We start from the raw sequence: 17,133 nt of genomic DNA, 5'->3' as shown, positions 1-17,133 counted from the left end.
TCTGATTTAGAATATGTTAATATGGGACACATCTGGAAATGTATGTTATTGAAAACTTGCAAAGCTATAGGGCATTGAACACTACAGCTCTGAAGTCCAAGAAGTACCACTTAATTTCAATCTAGGCAAGAGGTTAAGTACAGGCTGGGTTAAATCTCTGAGGTATGCAGAACAAAGCAGATTTTTTTTTCTTCCTGCATTACATAATCACTACAATTATACTGTATCCTACTGAACTCCAGTTAAATTCATATTAATTAATCATTCATTTCTACCGTATCCAAGTCTTATGTCTATGCATGAATAGCTTTACCCATTACAAACCCGCGCTTAACAGCCATCAGCCAACATCAGTTTAATGGTCTTTTCTGTGTAACAGTATATGCCTACTGTACTGTACATTAAATTAGTAGCATATAGTAAGTGCCTAGCATCACCCATTCTCTTGATGATGATGTTTCATAAAACCTAGTTTTTTCCGAGACGTAAAAATCCTCCTTCCTTTCTGTAATATTTCCTTTTAGACAGTGCGGAGTTGCACTACATAGACAATAAGTGCAGGATATCTCTTATGTGCTTTGGGTTTTAACAAAACCCGTGATAGATTAGGGAATCTAAACATACCATTGTCTTCAAAACAGCTTAACAGCAAGCATTTTAATAATCTACTGATGATTCGGGCTAGGTTCCTGAATATGAGAAGCTTAGTATTTCATTTAATGTGATGATTAAAGTAGATCAAATTGTGTGGTTTTTCTGCTGTATTGTTGAAGTATTTTAGATGTATGGGTGGTGTCTTCTTTGACAAAGTAAAATCAGACTGCTTTAAAGCGAAACAAAAGGTTCAAATTAAAGTCAGGGCTTTGAATCAGAAATGTGGCGAATTCTTAAACCCCTGTGGTTGTGGGCTGTTACATGTAAAAAAATTCCCAAGTTTTATTTAAAGGTCAAACTTTGTAACTAAAATGTGATGTTAACTCTGCAAAAATAGCCAAAACATTCACAACAGCAGTGATTCACGACTGCTGTGCAGATAAACAACATCTTGGAAAGAAGGAAATTTCCAAGACTAGCAAACAGTGCAAATTGACTGCTTATCTTTAAATTCATGTTGGATTACATCAGGGAATATTCCTAAACTGCTCCTTCCATAAATGATAGTTGCCTGGTTGTCTTTATCTTATTAAGGCAGAAGACATAGAGGATTTAAAATGAGAAGAAATTAAATGAAAAGTATTTAAAAAGTGTTTACTCTGTGTAGGGTACACATCTACTGGAGAGATTGTTCCTGTGTAATTTTTAAGTATTGCTTTTAGTTATTGGGTGGAAAGCAATCAGACAAAACATGGTTGGAAGCGGTTTGACTCAAAATCATCCGATAGTGTGATATGGCATATGGAGCTGTTCTTAAAACAGTAGTGTGATGCAAGTTACTGACCTCCATATTGAAAAGATTTCTCCAGTGCCAAAGGCACAGTTCTGCTTCAAGTGTGCCATGTCACAAAGCATTTTGCTCAGCTCAGTGTTCAATAAAAGGAAAAAATATTCTGCACTTTAATCTGTCCTGATTTGGAGATTTTTTTTTTCTTTTGGGGGTAAATGAAAGATTTGAAATCCTTAGTTGTTCTAAATCACACATTTTTTTTACAAACATATTTGAGATATGTGCATGTGGATGTTCCTCTTGACTGTAGGACATGTATGTGTGTTTGAATTGTCTCCATGCTCTTTCTCATTTCATTATGGTCAGTACAAGACAGTAACACACGATGGGTATGCAATATTAGAGAAGTGCTTTCTTTTCCTTTACATTTCTCGAATTGGAATTGTTTCCAATATAAGTGTGATTTTGTTATCAGGTTGCACAAATGCTTTTGGATACAGAGCTTTTGCAAAACATGAGGTGTTCCATATTTAGCATAAAACTTGATTTAGTCTTCGAGTTGTGCATGTTTATGCACTTGTCACTGGTTGTTTTGGGGAATTAATGTTTTCATTGTCTTTTTAAGTGAATCAAAATGAATGTTTTTTAAGAGATGTTGTTTCCAGTACTACAGTAGCTTTCATTTGAGCTTTTTATTAATTTGCATGAAATTCCCAGCACTTGTTTGGAATACATTTCAAAATTTCACTTCACACTTGCTTAGTCCGGTCACTGTGTAAAGCAGAGCATTACTGGAGGGGAAATATAAAAAGCAGTACTTTCTTTAGGTCTTAAACACCTGATTAATAAATTTCAGCCACAGAGATTGCTTCTGATATCAAACATGTGGCAGCGTTTATGAGGGAGAGTTCAAAATGAAACTTGGGGATCAAGTGTTTTAATGTTTAAATCATGTTTTTATTCCTGCTGTAAAAGGAGGGAGAGAATGAGAGACAGAGAAGGAGGGGGTGGAGAGAACAATACTGTGGTTGCAGTCCGGGATCAGCCCTGCTGCGTTTGTCATTGCACACAGGCAATTCCCAGAGTGCCTGTTCCCACAAGTACCAGGGGTCACTCTGTCACAAAGAGCCATTCACTCAGGGGCTGACTGCCTTGCACACCTGGATCTCAGGTGAAAGGCAACACGGAGGACTTGGGGGACATGAGGGCCGCTCAGACTAACACATTTTACTTTTTACAAGCTTTTTCTATGTGTATCTCCTTTTGGGTTATTTCATGAAGTATTCATGCAACGGTGCAAAATGGATTTTTGTAAATTAGAGTTAATGTATTGTTATGTAGTTAACCAGAGTACATCCTGAATCAGTGGGCCACCTGGGGGGAGTGCATTTTTAGTTTTATATTCTGTTAAGTAATGGCTGTAATGCTGTGTGTGCCACAGGTGTATTCTATTATGGGAAATGACTATAATGTGGTCCTCTCATGACATTTTATCCATTACTTATTACTTGTTTAAGCTGAATTTAGTCTTGTGGATGAAAACAGATTAAATAGAAATGTCCTCTGTGAATCTTCTCAAAGGAAACCAGTGAATGCACAGATTTGTAATACACCCAGTCCTCCTTATTCATGTGGGATACATTCTTGAACTCTCCACAAGTAATTAAAAATGTGTATAGAGGGAAAAGCTGTCCTATGCCTTACATGTACTATGGGTATATCTTGTACACAAATCCACATTTACACCATATGACAAAAGAATGCCAGAAAATGAATTCAGTACTGCACAATTTTCTGTTATAGAAAGGAGCATTATTTAAATGAATGTGAAGCACATACCTTTACATTGGAGTGCAGTAATCTTCAGGAAGGTGTATATGAATATGCAAGAGGACGTGTTGATGGTGGCAATGATGGTGAAGTTGATAAAGAGATGAACGTGCATTACTGTATTACAGCTGCTCGTCTTCCTCCATTTACCTTTTGGCATGGTTAGAGGGATTGAAGAAAGATGTCAGATGTTAAAAAGGGGTTAACTGATAAGAGATTTAAAGAAGCTAGAGACTCCCTAACTATGGGAAGATGAGACCAGCCATTCAAAGTGTTCGAGGTCCGGAGAATGGCCTCCCACCATGGTAACAAATTGCGTCAGAAACGGCTGGGGGTTGCTGTATAAACTGGAGCTCTACACCTATTAAACTTTGAACAATTCCGATTGTTCCTTGCATGCAATAAAACTCACTTGTTCAGCTCATCTCGGGGTCCAGAACTTATTTGTTCAACCAAGGGCAGCGAGCGAGCGACCATTCAGATACAGAGCGAAAGACCATCTAGGGGCCCCACATGAAAATTACGATTGCAAGGTACCCCCACTCCCGCCCCCGCATCCCCTCCTTTCTTAATATGGGGTTACCCAGAGGAAAAGATGTGAGCGCAAATTGTAAACCGCGCCTTGGAGACGGTCTTGGAAGACACAGGAATGGCTCTCAGGCCAGGCTTGAGGAAGGAGAGTACAGCAGTTGCTACAGTATATTTCACCCCTCGTGAAAACTTTACACGAGCTACAGCTCCTCCTGTGCAGTCTGCACTGCGTGATCCTGCAGGTTTCAACAGTGTGACGCTTCTACGTGACACCTGATGTGTATCAGGTGTTATGCCCTTCAGTGACGGACCCATCATTGCATTTTCTCCCTTGAAAATAGCCAGCTCTTCGCTGTGCTGCGGAAGGTTGAAAATTACGCCTGTGCAGTCATGCCCACCAGCCCCGCTGCACTCTCGCTTTCGCCAGCTTCACCTTGGCCGAGGGTTCTGGGCCCTGTCACCAGCTATGCGAAGTGACAGTTCACATCCTGGGGCAGCTGGAGGGGCTGGCTCGCAGGAAGGAGCAGCCCCACATAAACATTGAGATCGTAAGGTCCACAGCCCCCCCCCACCCCAGCCCCCGCCTCCTCTCCTTTCTTAATTCTCAAATGCATTTGCTCTAGTTCCTGCTCGGTGCTGTGGAGGCAACCATGGGGCTGTGGCAAGGATGCCTTGGGCAGCAGAGAAGCAGCCCTTCACACGCTACTGACTGCACACTCCTCGCACGGTGAAGAGCAGACGGGAAGAGACACATGCAGTCGGATTGCTAATCTGCGCAGGAGGGTTCACTGAACTGTGCAACACACAGCAGCAGCAGACCCTCTGATCTCACTCATTTGCCAGAAGCATCCCATTGTACAGTAGGTGTGGATAGTGGAGGTGGCAGGACAAGACGGTGGTGTGCATGCAACCCAGTACGGCACATGAAATCGTATCCACGCTTGGCACTTAAGAGCACATAGAGATCTCAGCGGTCCACACTGGTGTCAGCATTACATGGCTGTGCTCTTCCTGCACTTCACTTGCTCTTCTGCACTGCAGTGGTACCAGCAGTGAGTGCTGCATCTGTTCATCAGTTTAAATGACAGACTTGGAGTTGTAAAGCAAACTGCTGTGAAAATAGAGTTTGATGAGACAATTAACCTCTTTATAGACATGCAGTAGAAAGCCCTATATAGTATGTTGTTTGTGTTTTTTTTAAGGATACACAGTTTGCCTGTAATGCTTGTTCCATATATCACTACATTTAATGTGTAAAATACTTTTTTTACTCATAAATATTAGAATATAGAAGTCTTAGATTAATTTCAAATGTTTTCTTAGTCTCCATATAAAAGTCTTCATCGTTTTTTTTTTTGCTGTAAGGTTATGGTTTAAATGTTACTATTTAGCACTTGTAGGCAATATGGGACAAATTAGCTTTGCTCCAAAAAAAGCTTATAAGATAAGACCATTCCTGTTGCATTCAATTTCTTCCCATAAACCGTGAAGGAAGAAAAAGAAGCGAGGATGAAAGTGCCTAAAGATCTTGTGAAAATCAAAAACAAATCTTAGGGAGCAGCAAGGTTGAACCTACTGGTTGTTTTAGCTTTGAAGTGGAAGGCAGTATTGCTAATTGTCAGAATTGGCTTTGGTAAAGGTGGTAACAATTTAACAAGAGCGCAGAACCGCAGGGGGCTCGATCTGTATCAGGTGTTTGCAGATGTTGTGTGCCTGGCAAGAGAAAGAGAAGGAGCGAGTTCTCAAACTGAGAGACTGACTTAACAACCAATAATCCTTTGTTTGTTCAGCCAATCGCTTTGTAATTGGCTGGGAGGTTAACATAAAGGCTCCTGATTGGACAGCAGAACCAGTTGCTGCTGCTATTTTTACTGTATGCTACTAGACAGAAGCTTGCAATTACACTGCTAACATCCTAGTCACTCTCCAAAGCAGCACTGAGCTGCTCAATTCAGATTCAGAGTGGTTTTCAGTAACCAAATGGGATGGCAAAATTACTGTCTTGGCCAGCTTTACTCACCACGTACAGCAACAAGGACTCGTATCTTGGCTGTTCATTGTTCAGAGCTGTTTTACATGTGCTAAAGAGCAAGGGAATGAAGACTCGTTAAAATTGTGCTGAAATGCATATGCAGAATGTATGGGTCTGTTAGGAAGTGTGCGCATTAACTATCTGACTTGTATTTTTTTGCTTTTCTTTCTATTTTACTTCTTCACTCTTTGGTTTTGCCAGCTAAGTGTTTCTTGCCTCTCGTCCGGCTGTCAAATCTCATTCTGTCTTTGCTTTATAGGTTAAACATCACCATAGCAGAGGCTCCACATAGTGACTTATTCTGAAGCTGATGCAGCACTTCTAACTGGTTGTAGTCTTGTTTTCATTCTGAATTTCTATGTAAGACTGATCTTCTATATAATGTGTTTTTTTACTTTGTGAAACTTTACAATTTTGCTTATGCCTTTGAAGAAAATGTAAGCTGAATGTAATTTTCTGTCGCTGTAATGCCTTTGCCACCAGAGGTGGAGTGCTGTGGGTTGCCCCCTACTGACATGTGTGAAATGCAGTTCTCATTAAATGGAATTAGGAATTTTGTGTCCCTTCATGTATTGTGGCAAAAGTGATTAATTGGATAGAAAGTAAGGTATAGATATTTGAGGGTACATAACAAATTATAACATTTGGATGTAAGGGTGTTTTAATTGCATAATTAAAGGTTGAGATATGAGAATCTTATTTCATGTTTTTGGTGTTTTTGGTGTTGCAGTTCACTTCACTTCACTTTTCCATGAGTCAGGTTTCCGGCAATGACAGCCGGCAATTACTATAACATCATAAAATTCTCAACCGGGCCCTTCTTCCCTGCGTTCTTTTCCGTGTGAGATCTAAGGCTCATTTGTGAGTATCTCCAAGCGTCAGTGTTGGTCCTGCCTGCCCTGTCTTTTCCCTTGTCAGGAGCTGTGTTTGTGTTCATGTTGGGGTGGCCTCGTCTCTCAGGGTCTCAGACTTTGCTCTCGTCCACTGGCTTGAGTGGCGGGTCCCAGACTTTGGACTTTAGCTGGAAACAAACCAAACACAAGAGTTCAGTCGGTTTGCGGCTGTGCCAGAGCATCAAGCTGCTGTTCCCCAGTCTCGCCCTGCGGGAGGCTGCCCAGCCTTGTGTTGTGGGTTAACTAACCATCTCTCTCCTTGGGAGCACAGGGACCCTTCTGATCTGCACAGGAGGCTGTCTCTCAACTTAGTTTTTAATAAGAAAGCTCCTGGGTCCACAGGAAACCAGTCATGAGGTTTGGAAGTTCTCATGTTTGCAGCCTGGGATGCTTCAACACCTTAGAACATGTTTTCATTTAATTGCGTGCAGTCTGCCTGTCTGTAAGCAAATATTGTCATGGAAAAGGTCACACACAAGATGCAAGCGTGCATTATTGGTGTCTTCAGCCTTTGTGAGATCCTAAATTTGGATAAAAAAAACATTTGTTTAGTGTAAGTGGTTGCTGATGTTATGATAAATATTCTTCATATTGTCAAAGGACTGTACAAATTGCCTGAAATTGGCTTGAAATATCTGTTTTGGAGTATAATAACAACAATGGAATAGAATGTTTAGAGTTTGCAAATGTACTCTGTCCTAGAACCTCATGTGCAAAACCAGTCTTAAAGACGAATGTGCTTAAAGTTATAAAACATTGTGAGGATATTTTCTTGCAGTATTCCCTCACATGTTTTGGTTGTGGGGTAAGAAACAACAACAAATTAGGAAAAAAATGCGGCTTTGCCCTGTCAAAACAGCCCATCCTCTCTAGGTTTTTATCTGCTGTGGAAAATGGGTGCCCATCATCCACAATCGTCGCGTAGATCTCGAAAACCTGTCAGCCAAATAAGCTGTATGCAGCTCAGTAATGCAGGAAGGGCACAACTGGGTTAGGTAACTTCTGTGTCATTTTAAAGCATTCTTAATTCATTCCTTATTGGCATACCTTGAATAAGAAGGCGGAGTAGAAAAATGTAGTTTGCAGTATCGGCAGTCTGGCCAGGATTAATCAGCTAGTGTGCAGGCCATTTGGTGTCCACTGATCTAGCATGTCTTTCTGCATTTGTTTTCATCCTCTCCCTGTTTTGTCTTGGTGTTCTAGTTACTTGCTCAAAATAACTACTTCTTCTTGGTCTTTGCCTTTTTTTCCCTCCTTTTTGACTCGGGTTACTCTCCTGCTTCTCTCTCTCTCTCTGTTCTGTGGAGATCAAACAGCCCCTGAGTGAGCGACAGCGCACAGTGGAGGAGAGAGGGAGTGCCGCAGAGTGTGTGGACTGCAGAGCTCTCTCTCTCTCTGTTCCCAGTGGGGGTGTTGTTTATAGAGCATTATAATTTATAACTGAATAGAGTGGATTTAATTTCAGCGCAGAGGCTCGCCAGCAGGGCGCCAGCCTGCAATCAGAAGAGTCAGCAAGCTGCAAACCCTGTTGAATGGAAAGTATTATCACCGGCCACAAACGGACACTGTTTCTCCTTAAACAACTCCCTCGATGCTCCAAGACCTCGTCTTCTTTTTCATTCATCTATTCTCGTTACCAGCCCTCCTGTTGTACTTCACAAGCTGTTTCGGCAGTCCCTGGCTCTTCTGCCTTTCTGTCATCTCTCTCCCTGGGTTTTTTTAATTCCCTTTGTCTTTTCTCTCTGTTTTGCTTTCTTGTTTATTCTATTTGTGTTTTGCTGTCTGGATTTAAAACAGCAAATGCAGACTCCACTTTTTGATTCTTCGGATTCAGCAAATAGTGCTCTTTTCCTTGTGCAGAATGTAAAACGTTTTGACATTTGAATGTGACGCCACTCATGATTGCTAATCTTAATATTCACTATAATTAAACATTTTAATGTTAATAATGTCCCATTACTTTTATTATTATTCTGATCTCTTTCTGCTCATGCTATTTATCGACACATTTGGATGGCATTATACAGCTTACAATTATTAGATCTCTCCAGCCATCTGTGTTGACAGCTTAAAGGATATAGAATACATTTTAAATGTTCAAGCTGTACAAGCAGAATGTTTCAAAGCTCATGTGCAACATGAGGACAGAATCTGCAAAATATGGTGCATCTTTGAATCTTTAAATTACTGAGTAGTTCTTTGTAGAATTTAGCATTAATGAAGCGATTTTATAAAGGTACTTAATAAAGACTATTAGTAGTTTGTCAGGTCTGTCATATTTCATAGTTTAAAAATATTCCTTGAGGTTTTTGCTCAAATGAGCATTAATATTTAATTAGTGAATGTACTTTGTCTGAGCCATAGACCTCTTGGTATTTTGAAATTTGATTCTTATGCTGTAATATACTGAATTAAGTGTAATCAGAGCCTTGTGTTCAGTCGCAGTTTAGCAATCTCCATTTGATGTGAGTGCAGCCTTAGAGATAGTCAAATAATACACAAGCAGTCGGACTTGTGAGATATTTTCTGTCCTCTTTATGCTTGGCTTTTTAATCTTTTATGTAGGCTTTGGTGTCTTTTTTTCATCTTTCCATCCAGGAGTTGCAATTTTCCGTCCATAAATCTTGATTTGTGTGACGTCTGTCTGACTGAGGACCTTTTCTACTTTTTTAAAAGTACTTTTCCTGAAGAGCAGCTCATCCATCCAGCTGCCAGGTGTAGAATACAATGGATGGGTCCCCAGATCAAGAGTAATGATATTTAAACATTGAGCTATTGAAGAGATTTAGACTGTGGGGAAGCCAGTCATCTTGTGATGGGCTTTGCCATCATTGAGAAGCAAGGAGCACAGATAGTTTTAATCAGAACGTTTAAAGCAACTTTGTTTTCATTACGTTGTTTCATTTCCATTGAGTTATGACCTACTTTGGATTTAGTTCAAGAATATTGTTTGACCCCCTCAGCTCAGAATATCCTACTCAATGACTAACCCAACTGTTATCTATATACAAACATGTTTGTGAGCTGTTACCAGGAGCCTCAGGTTTTCAAAATCCCATGAAGTGTAATGCACATCTTTTTTCTGATGCTTGTACAATGATGAAATTTAATATTAGTTACAGCAGATACTAAAGGAGGCCATATTTTTGTAGTACACCCCTATATCTAGTTGAATGCCTGTTATCTGTTGACAATATTTAACACTTTGCTTTCTTAATAACGTAGCTTCTGAGTGTGTGTTTAATTTAAGAGTTTGATTAGAAAATTACATATATCCTGTCACCATTTTAGGAAAAGGCAAGTCCAACTCAGAAGGAGTTTATTAAAAAAAAAGCTTTGAATTCAAATTTCCCAGTACACAATGCCATACAAATGTTTAGTTGTTTTAAGAACATTAGAAAGATTGCAAATGAAACGAGGGCTTTCAGTCCACCTAAATCATATGGCACTTATAGATGATCCCAGGATCCCATACAGCCATTTTTGACAGAAACCAGGGTATTGGCTTCAACAACATGGCTGGGTAGCTAGTTCCATACCCTTTTAATTGAGTTGTGGCATTGAGTCTGTGTGCAGTGTTTGCTGTGTCGTATCAGTAGCCATGCTGTCTGTGGCCTATCATAAAGACCATTCTGTGCACTGTAATTGCTAAATGCTCTGAACATCTCCGCTGATGGCTTTAGCACACTTTGCCCGTGAACCTGCTGTCTGAATCCCTCAGTAATGCCGTGCAATGCAGTCATAAAATCTTTAATTTGCTGCAGCTAGATGGTGTGTGGCTGTTCTCCGTCCTCGTTTCGAATCTGCTATTTATTTGGGCCTTTAGTACACCTGCTGAATGTGAGAGGCAACATCCTAGTGTGCGACCCACTGGGCAGAACCTTGTGTCACACAAGAAGCCACCATTGAGAGGTGCAGCTGGTGACTGAGTTGAAGTTTTGACTTTATCCAGCCTGTAGTCTTCACTTTAGACACCTGTAACCATGCACTGCTGTAGCGGGATTTAGTTTGGCAGGTTCTGCATTGTGAGAGGTTTGCGTGCAGAGGTTTTGGGAGTTGGGTGTCTTCAGAAGAGACAAGGGTAGAGTTGCACCGGACGGTGTTTCTGACCCAGGTCTCAGTGCTGTAACTGATAACCGGACAATGCTGGAGCCTCCTGCCCTGACCTTGGGCAGAGTGGGAGTGCCAACACTTGCTGCTCTCCTCACTCCCAGCACTTTGATGTCAACCGTCTGCTGATACAGATGCACAGAGGTCTGAAAACCAGGCAGCTGGCTGGCAGGGACAGATTAAAGTGTTTCTGACCCACAAATGTAACCAAATGGCCATATTTCTTCATTTAGCATAATTAATACCTTGTATTTCCATTTACTTTGATGAAGGCATCTCTTTTTTGTTGTTTTTTGCCTTTTTTTTTGTTTGAGAGACCTCAGTAATGATTGCAAGAGAGATATACAGTTAAAATGTTTTATAGACTATGAAGAATAACATCTCTTTTTTTAAAAAAGGCTAACATCAAAAGCCACAATTAGCTCATTGCTTTGCTGGAAGTTTCTAAACCACATTAAATAAAAGGAAAAAGTTATTTCTCTTCTAGAGAACTGTACTCCCTTAGAGAAAGCTAATCTGATGGGTTCAGAGTAAGTCCTCGTCTTGTAAAACAGCTGTAAGTGCATTTTTATTATCAAATGTCTTTTGGCAATAATTGGAATGCAATGCCATGCTTTCTGCAACTCTTAGTGAAATCATTTACTTTTAGTAGGCCTATCTGTGTTAAGTTCAGCGTTACTTTTTTTAAAGGAGTATTTATAAAATTTCTTACTTCTGTTTGCTTATTAAGTATAAATTGTGTGTGTGTTTGCAGTTTTCTTCATGAGAAGCCCTGTGTTTGTTTACAGTTTCTGCTTCAGAAATGAAATCTCTCAGAACACAGAAGGAGTAGTACCACAATATGTCTAGACTTAAAAATGTAATTAGAAATATGATTGAAAGCATTCAAAAGAGTGAATTCCAATATTTCCTCTAATGAGTCATTATAACATACAGGGAGAGTCACTGCACTGTGATGTACTGTATGCAGAGCAGGGCCCAGTTTAAGAGATTTAGTATAAAACTTAACGTGGTGCTCCATCATATTGAAGCAGATGTATTCTAAAATAATCCTGTAATCTGGAGTGTTCAATCCTGTTTGTCTCCTGGTAACCTGAGTGTTCAGGGATAAAGCTAGAAGAGAGAAAATCACTTTTTTGCATGAAATGATTTGGAATCAGGGAGAAGATAAAATGTAAGTGCCACTAATGACTTCCCTGCCTCTGCCAGCTTTTAAAGACACAGAGCTACACTGGTGAGACGATCTATGAGACAGACATTACCAGACAGAGAGAATTTTGCATGAATTATATTTATTTGTAAATTTTCACTTAAACTAGTGTTTTGACATGTAAATAATTTTTTTTATCGTGAACGGTGCAGGGAAAATGAAAAAGAATTGCTGACTTTCTGAAATCTGTGACAGATTAAGTGCCAAGATGTGCACGCCTTATTTGCTGCAAGTAACTATTAGTTGACATCTTATCTGTTCTTTCTGAATTGTACAGAGTACATTATGCAAAACTGTACACAGGATGTTAAAACTATGGAACGTCTCACAACAAAGTTTCTCTTTTCCTCCCTTGTTTAAATAAAGCTGTTCTTTGTTGTTAAAGAGTTGTGTTGCCTCCTTGGGTTGTTTCCAGTGAGTTGGAAGTGGCAGCCTGGAGACCTGAACCCTGATTGGAAGGCACATGTGATTTGCCTGAGAGATCAAAACACAGGGTTGATGAATGTCATAGCAAAGGCTGGCAGAGGAGGGAGTGCCCTGTACTCAGAGCTTTGAATCACTGATCAAGGTCGTTCTTGGTTCATTAAGCTCGCCTTCATAATGGGCACATACTTGCATGTTTCTTTAGACCAAGAGTGTATAATATTCATGTAGAAATTCCCATACCACTTAATAGAAACGTAAGCGAAACCGTATCTGCCCTGTAAATGCAGATTTGTGTGTCATAGTTTTTTTTCAACTAAACACAAACATGTAAAGTATGTTTACAGAATAGGTTTGGCATGCTGCTCACACTTCAGCCTAATGTATTATTACCTCAATGTTTGAAGTTAAAAATTGCTGTATAGTGTGCTATGAACTGTCCTGTGAACTGAGCAGTTTCTTAGAATTAAGTAATTTTAGATAACTGAGTACGATTTCTAGAAAGAAAATAGGGTTGTTCTTTGTATGGTTGCACTTTTTAAAACCCTAAATAAATGTTTGCTACATGGAGGATGCAGTACTGTGGTAGGTAATGTCACATTCATTTCAGCACTTGAGCAGTTAGCAAAGAACTGCCCTTAGTTTTGTACCCAGTCGATACTAATTGTTAACCATAACATTTAGTTTTTTCAGCAATGGTGTGCAACACCATTTTTCACATGTGTTAAAACAGTACACTCGGGCAAGTGGAAGGCATCTGGACATTGCCTGAGGAACATTCAAGTGTGTATTGTAAAGACCTTGTCGTCCTCTGCATGTAAGGGACTGTGTGGGGGATGGATATGCTGTATTTGTGTTTAACTAATGTCTCAGCTTGTGTTGATATGCCATCTATGAAACTGAAGTCCTGAGCTTGTTAGGTTGATTTGTATTAGTGTCTGGGCTGACAGTTATGCGTAACGGTTGCAAAAATATTTTTAATTTCCATTTACATCGTTTTTCATACAATAACTGTTATACTTTGACAGTGCTTTACTTTGAGGGGCGTCAGTGATTACGTGGGAGACTTCAGCTTTCAGCACGTCCTCTCAAAATGCAATATTACAAGCAGCTTTAACTGGGCTGTATAAGTGAACTTTTAAAAACTTTACAAATGTCATCCTTTCGTTAATTTTGCCTCTCTCCAGTATTTGTAACCTTGCTTCAAAGGTTTGAATCTTTCACTTCCAAAACACAGATGCATAAGAAGAAACTGGGTTTGATTATAAATTCCTTTAAGAACCCAGCACTTCAGTGTAAATACAAGTTAGCTATTGCTCAAACACAATTATAAACACCTCTCTCTTCACCCCACAATAGACTAGTCTGCACGAGAATGTTAAAAATTAAATTTCGGCCTGCCGCCAGTTTATCTTTGGACAGCAGTACATCAGAAATAATTGCTTTGTGTTTACTATGCGTTGTCGTGTGTATTTATGAATGTATGGAGCCAAGCTGTATAGGAGTGTGATAAATCATTACAGTGCAGGATTGTGGCAAAATTTTGTCAGCGTTTACTTTATTGTCATTTTGACGTTTCTGAAGCCCAGGTGACAGAAGATAGCATGCTTATTCACTGATTAGACAAAAGGCTTGTATGTATGCTTGATGTGTATCACGATTATCACAAAACTGTGTGAGACTGCAAAATAGTAGAAACCTCCTAATAACTTGAAACCATATGGAAGTGGTTTAGTAATATAAGAAGACCAGAAATGGTTTAATTTGTAAACTGAAGGTTCCTGCTGACCTTTTTGTTTTAGATTGAACACAATGAATTTCAAAGGTTAAAATGTGACCTGAAAGTGTTTTGAGCTCACAGGTCTGAACATGATGCTCATATTATGGGCTATGCATGCTTAATATCATCTTAATGTAGAGACAGATGCTTAATTCGTTAAGTCTTGATCCGTCACTGTTTTGTTATTAAATCTGTGAATGCAGGGGAAAATACTTTAAACTCTCACACCACTTTACAGGAGCCTGGAAATGAGAATTCTGCAGCGGAAGCCCCTTGTGACATTATTTGTTATGTTAAGTAAAACAAACCCTGAAACAAAAGGACATTTGGAGGAGGAAAATGTAAGCTTGTGTTGTTTGGTTTTCATTTGTTTGGCGTCCAGAAATATCTTTGACAATCGTAGGATAAGATCGCTAATTTGCCACATTTTTAAGAAAGATTTTTTTCTAATAAACAACGATTTAAAGGAATTCATTCTGACAGCTTTATATCTCCATTACCGTTACAGTCAGTTGTGTTATAACACAATAATTGCATTCTTATAAAATGCAGTGATATGGAAATTATAGATTTTAATTTAGGAGAAAACTATGTCAACACTCTCTGCGAACATGAAAGAAAAGTTTTTGTTTTATGGTTGCACCTCAGCTCTAGTTTTATTACAAGGGGGGAAATTACTGATTTATTTCTGAATATTCAAAGTGTCGATGAGTTAACATCTCCCTTTGCATAAAAACGTGTACCAGCTGCCCAGTGCTTCCTACATTTATCTAAAAAGTTTTTAGACTCTCAGCCCTCTGGGTTTGTTCCTGTCTAGGCATTCAAGTGGAACCATTCAAAGTAACTTCGTTATCTCACAGTCACCTTAAAGCGCTGCGTAACGTAAAGAAAGCAAAAGTACTTTATTGACTGAGGATACTGTTTTGCCCCTCTGTCTCAAGCTACTGTGTTGTGACTTTGAGGTTTGTATTTTTTTTCTTTTTTTTTTACAGTTCTCGACTAAAATGTTTTTTTTTTCCTGACAGCTGTGGTGTTTTATTAAAAATTTAAAGAAATCGTATTTGTCTGATCCTTTGAGCGGATGTATAATTACTCGGCTGGCGTTCTCACACATGGCTAGGTTTGCAGGCTAGGAGACGAGAGGCTTATGATTAATTTAAGAAAATGTGGGGCTGCCTCCGGGATTATTGACACCATAAGAGTGATATGAAATAAAAATTGCCATTAAGCAATTTACACGTCTTTGAGACAAAGAAGCATCTCGGTGCCGCTTTTAGGAGCCACTGGGAAATGCTGTGCCTGTCAAGGAGTCTTGGTCTTCTTTGCGGCGGCTCCGGTTTCGAAGAAGGGCACGGCAAAAGAAATCCTCTGCAGTGCTGTAGTTGATATCATGTCGTTCCAGCGTCACGTGCGTCTGCTTGGTGCTGCGGGTTTCCTGGTTCTCAGTAGCGAACTGTGTTTTTGATTTGAAAGTCAGTTGTCTAGTTTTGTGTTCCCTTTAAAAGAGAAAAATGTTTCAGGCCAGTACGCCTTGCGTATAGTTTTACATTCTGGCTTAGCACACCATGATGCATGGATAACAGCTCATTAAAGCCGAAGTCTGGGGCTTGTCTCTGTAATCAGGAAAGCTCCTCGTTTCTTTGGTGCTGTATCTCGGGAGTAAAGCATGGCTTCTTCCAAAATAACAGTTGATGTTTTCAATAAAATGACTTGACTGGATTCCTTCTTATGCTCTATCAAAGGCACTGGAGCCATGGGGCATGAATAAGTGCAGAGGGGGGAAAAATCCCAAATCGTTTAAAATCTACAAGATGTCTTTGTACTCCGTTTCTTATGGAAAAGTGACCGTTTTGCCTGTAATAATGTGTAATGCGCAAGCACACAGCTATGTGCTATGTATCAGAGTGCACACAGTCTAGAAGGAGTGCTGCTCCATATGGTTCTCCTTTTCAGCACCGAAGCCTACTCCTGCTTTGTGAGTAACACGCAGTGGCAGTCATGAATATGTTATTTGCGTGCACAGGAGAATTTGAAGAAAGACAACCCAAGCGAAACAAATCTAGTGCACCAACACTTAATGGAATAAATTAACGGTTCGTGGGTTGAGAGCTGCAGACCAAGACTCATCCATCCAATTGGTTTTCACACATCACCCCGTTAGCTTGCTTAATGTCTTGACCTTAATTAGCAAGGAGGGGTCCCCTGATATGAATAAGCACAGGCTAATGACCTCTTTAAAGATGTAGAATGGAAGACCTCAAGAGTTCACCAGTCATGTCCCACTTCTTTGCCTGCTAACTCCTTGCGCATTAGAAATAGAAGATGAGTGGATAAATGATTTAAATCCAGTGTGTTGGCCAATATCTCTATCTAAACGTTTTCAAATACTAATTATGTCATATAGATTAAATAAATTCTCTGTGCACGTTTATCATGCATTGTTGTTTATCTAATAGGGAAGACCCGGAAAATATTTGAAAGACAACCCTGAATGTAAGAACATAAATGTTATTAAAGTTTCTTAAGCTAAGGACACCAGGATCTCAATTCAATATATTACATTTATAGAGTAAGTGCATGTTGACCTTGTAGATGCAAATTACAGCAAAATAATTTGTTAAACATGTTGTAATTTACATGGGGGCCTTCAGAATCAGATAAAGATATTTTAAATAATTAGAAGATCAGGAATTTAATTATACTTTACTCAAATACTTTATGCTTCATTCCCATAAACATAAATTCAGAAAGCTTGTTGATGCCCTCTATAATGCAGATAGTCACTTTTGATATTATCATCACACAATATCACATTTGCTTATAGTGTATTTTATAATAGCTTTGGGGTAATAATTAAATTAAAGAAGAAGAAAAATGGATGCAGCACTTTTCATTTTAATTTGGAGCACTTTGTGTGACGGAGAAGCAGGCAGTGATTAC

General features: G+C 39.4%; 1 protein-coding gene across 4 annotated transcripts in view; it reads left to right on the top strand.

Annotated features, from left to right (window-relative positions):
* bcas3 (BCAS3 microtubule associated cell migration factor) overlaps positions 1-17,133 on the top strand; it is a 234,459-nt gene that overhangs the window by 124,883 nt on the left and 92,443 nt on the right. The window contains exon 24 of one of the 4 annotated variants that reach the window (XM_088906942.1): positions 6,037-6,428. The exons of the other annotated variants lie outside the window; for them this stretch is intronic. Within the exon in view, the coding sequence (XP_088763068.1) occupies positions 6,037-6,041 (5 nt within the window). The 3' untranslated portion in view covers positions 6,042-6,428. Of the gene's footprint in view, positions 1-6,036; positions 6,429-17,133 lie in introns of those variants that run through there. 4 annotated transcript variants of the gene reach the window in all.

Source organism: Atractosteus spatula, chromosome 27, assembly GCF_055471065.1.
Source record: "Atractosteus spatula isolate fAtrSpa1 chromosome 27, fAtrSpa1.hap1, whole genome shotgun sequence".
NCBI classification, from domain to species: domain Eukaryota; kingdom Metazoa; phylum Chordata; class Actinopteri; order Semionotiformes; family Lepisosteidae; genus Atractosteus; species Atractosteus spatula.
The sequence above is the reverse complement of the archived record's forward strand: the minus strand, read 5'-3'. Positions and strand labels throughout refer to the sequence as shown.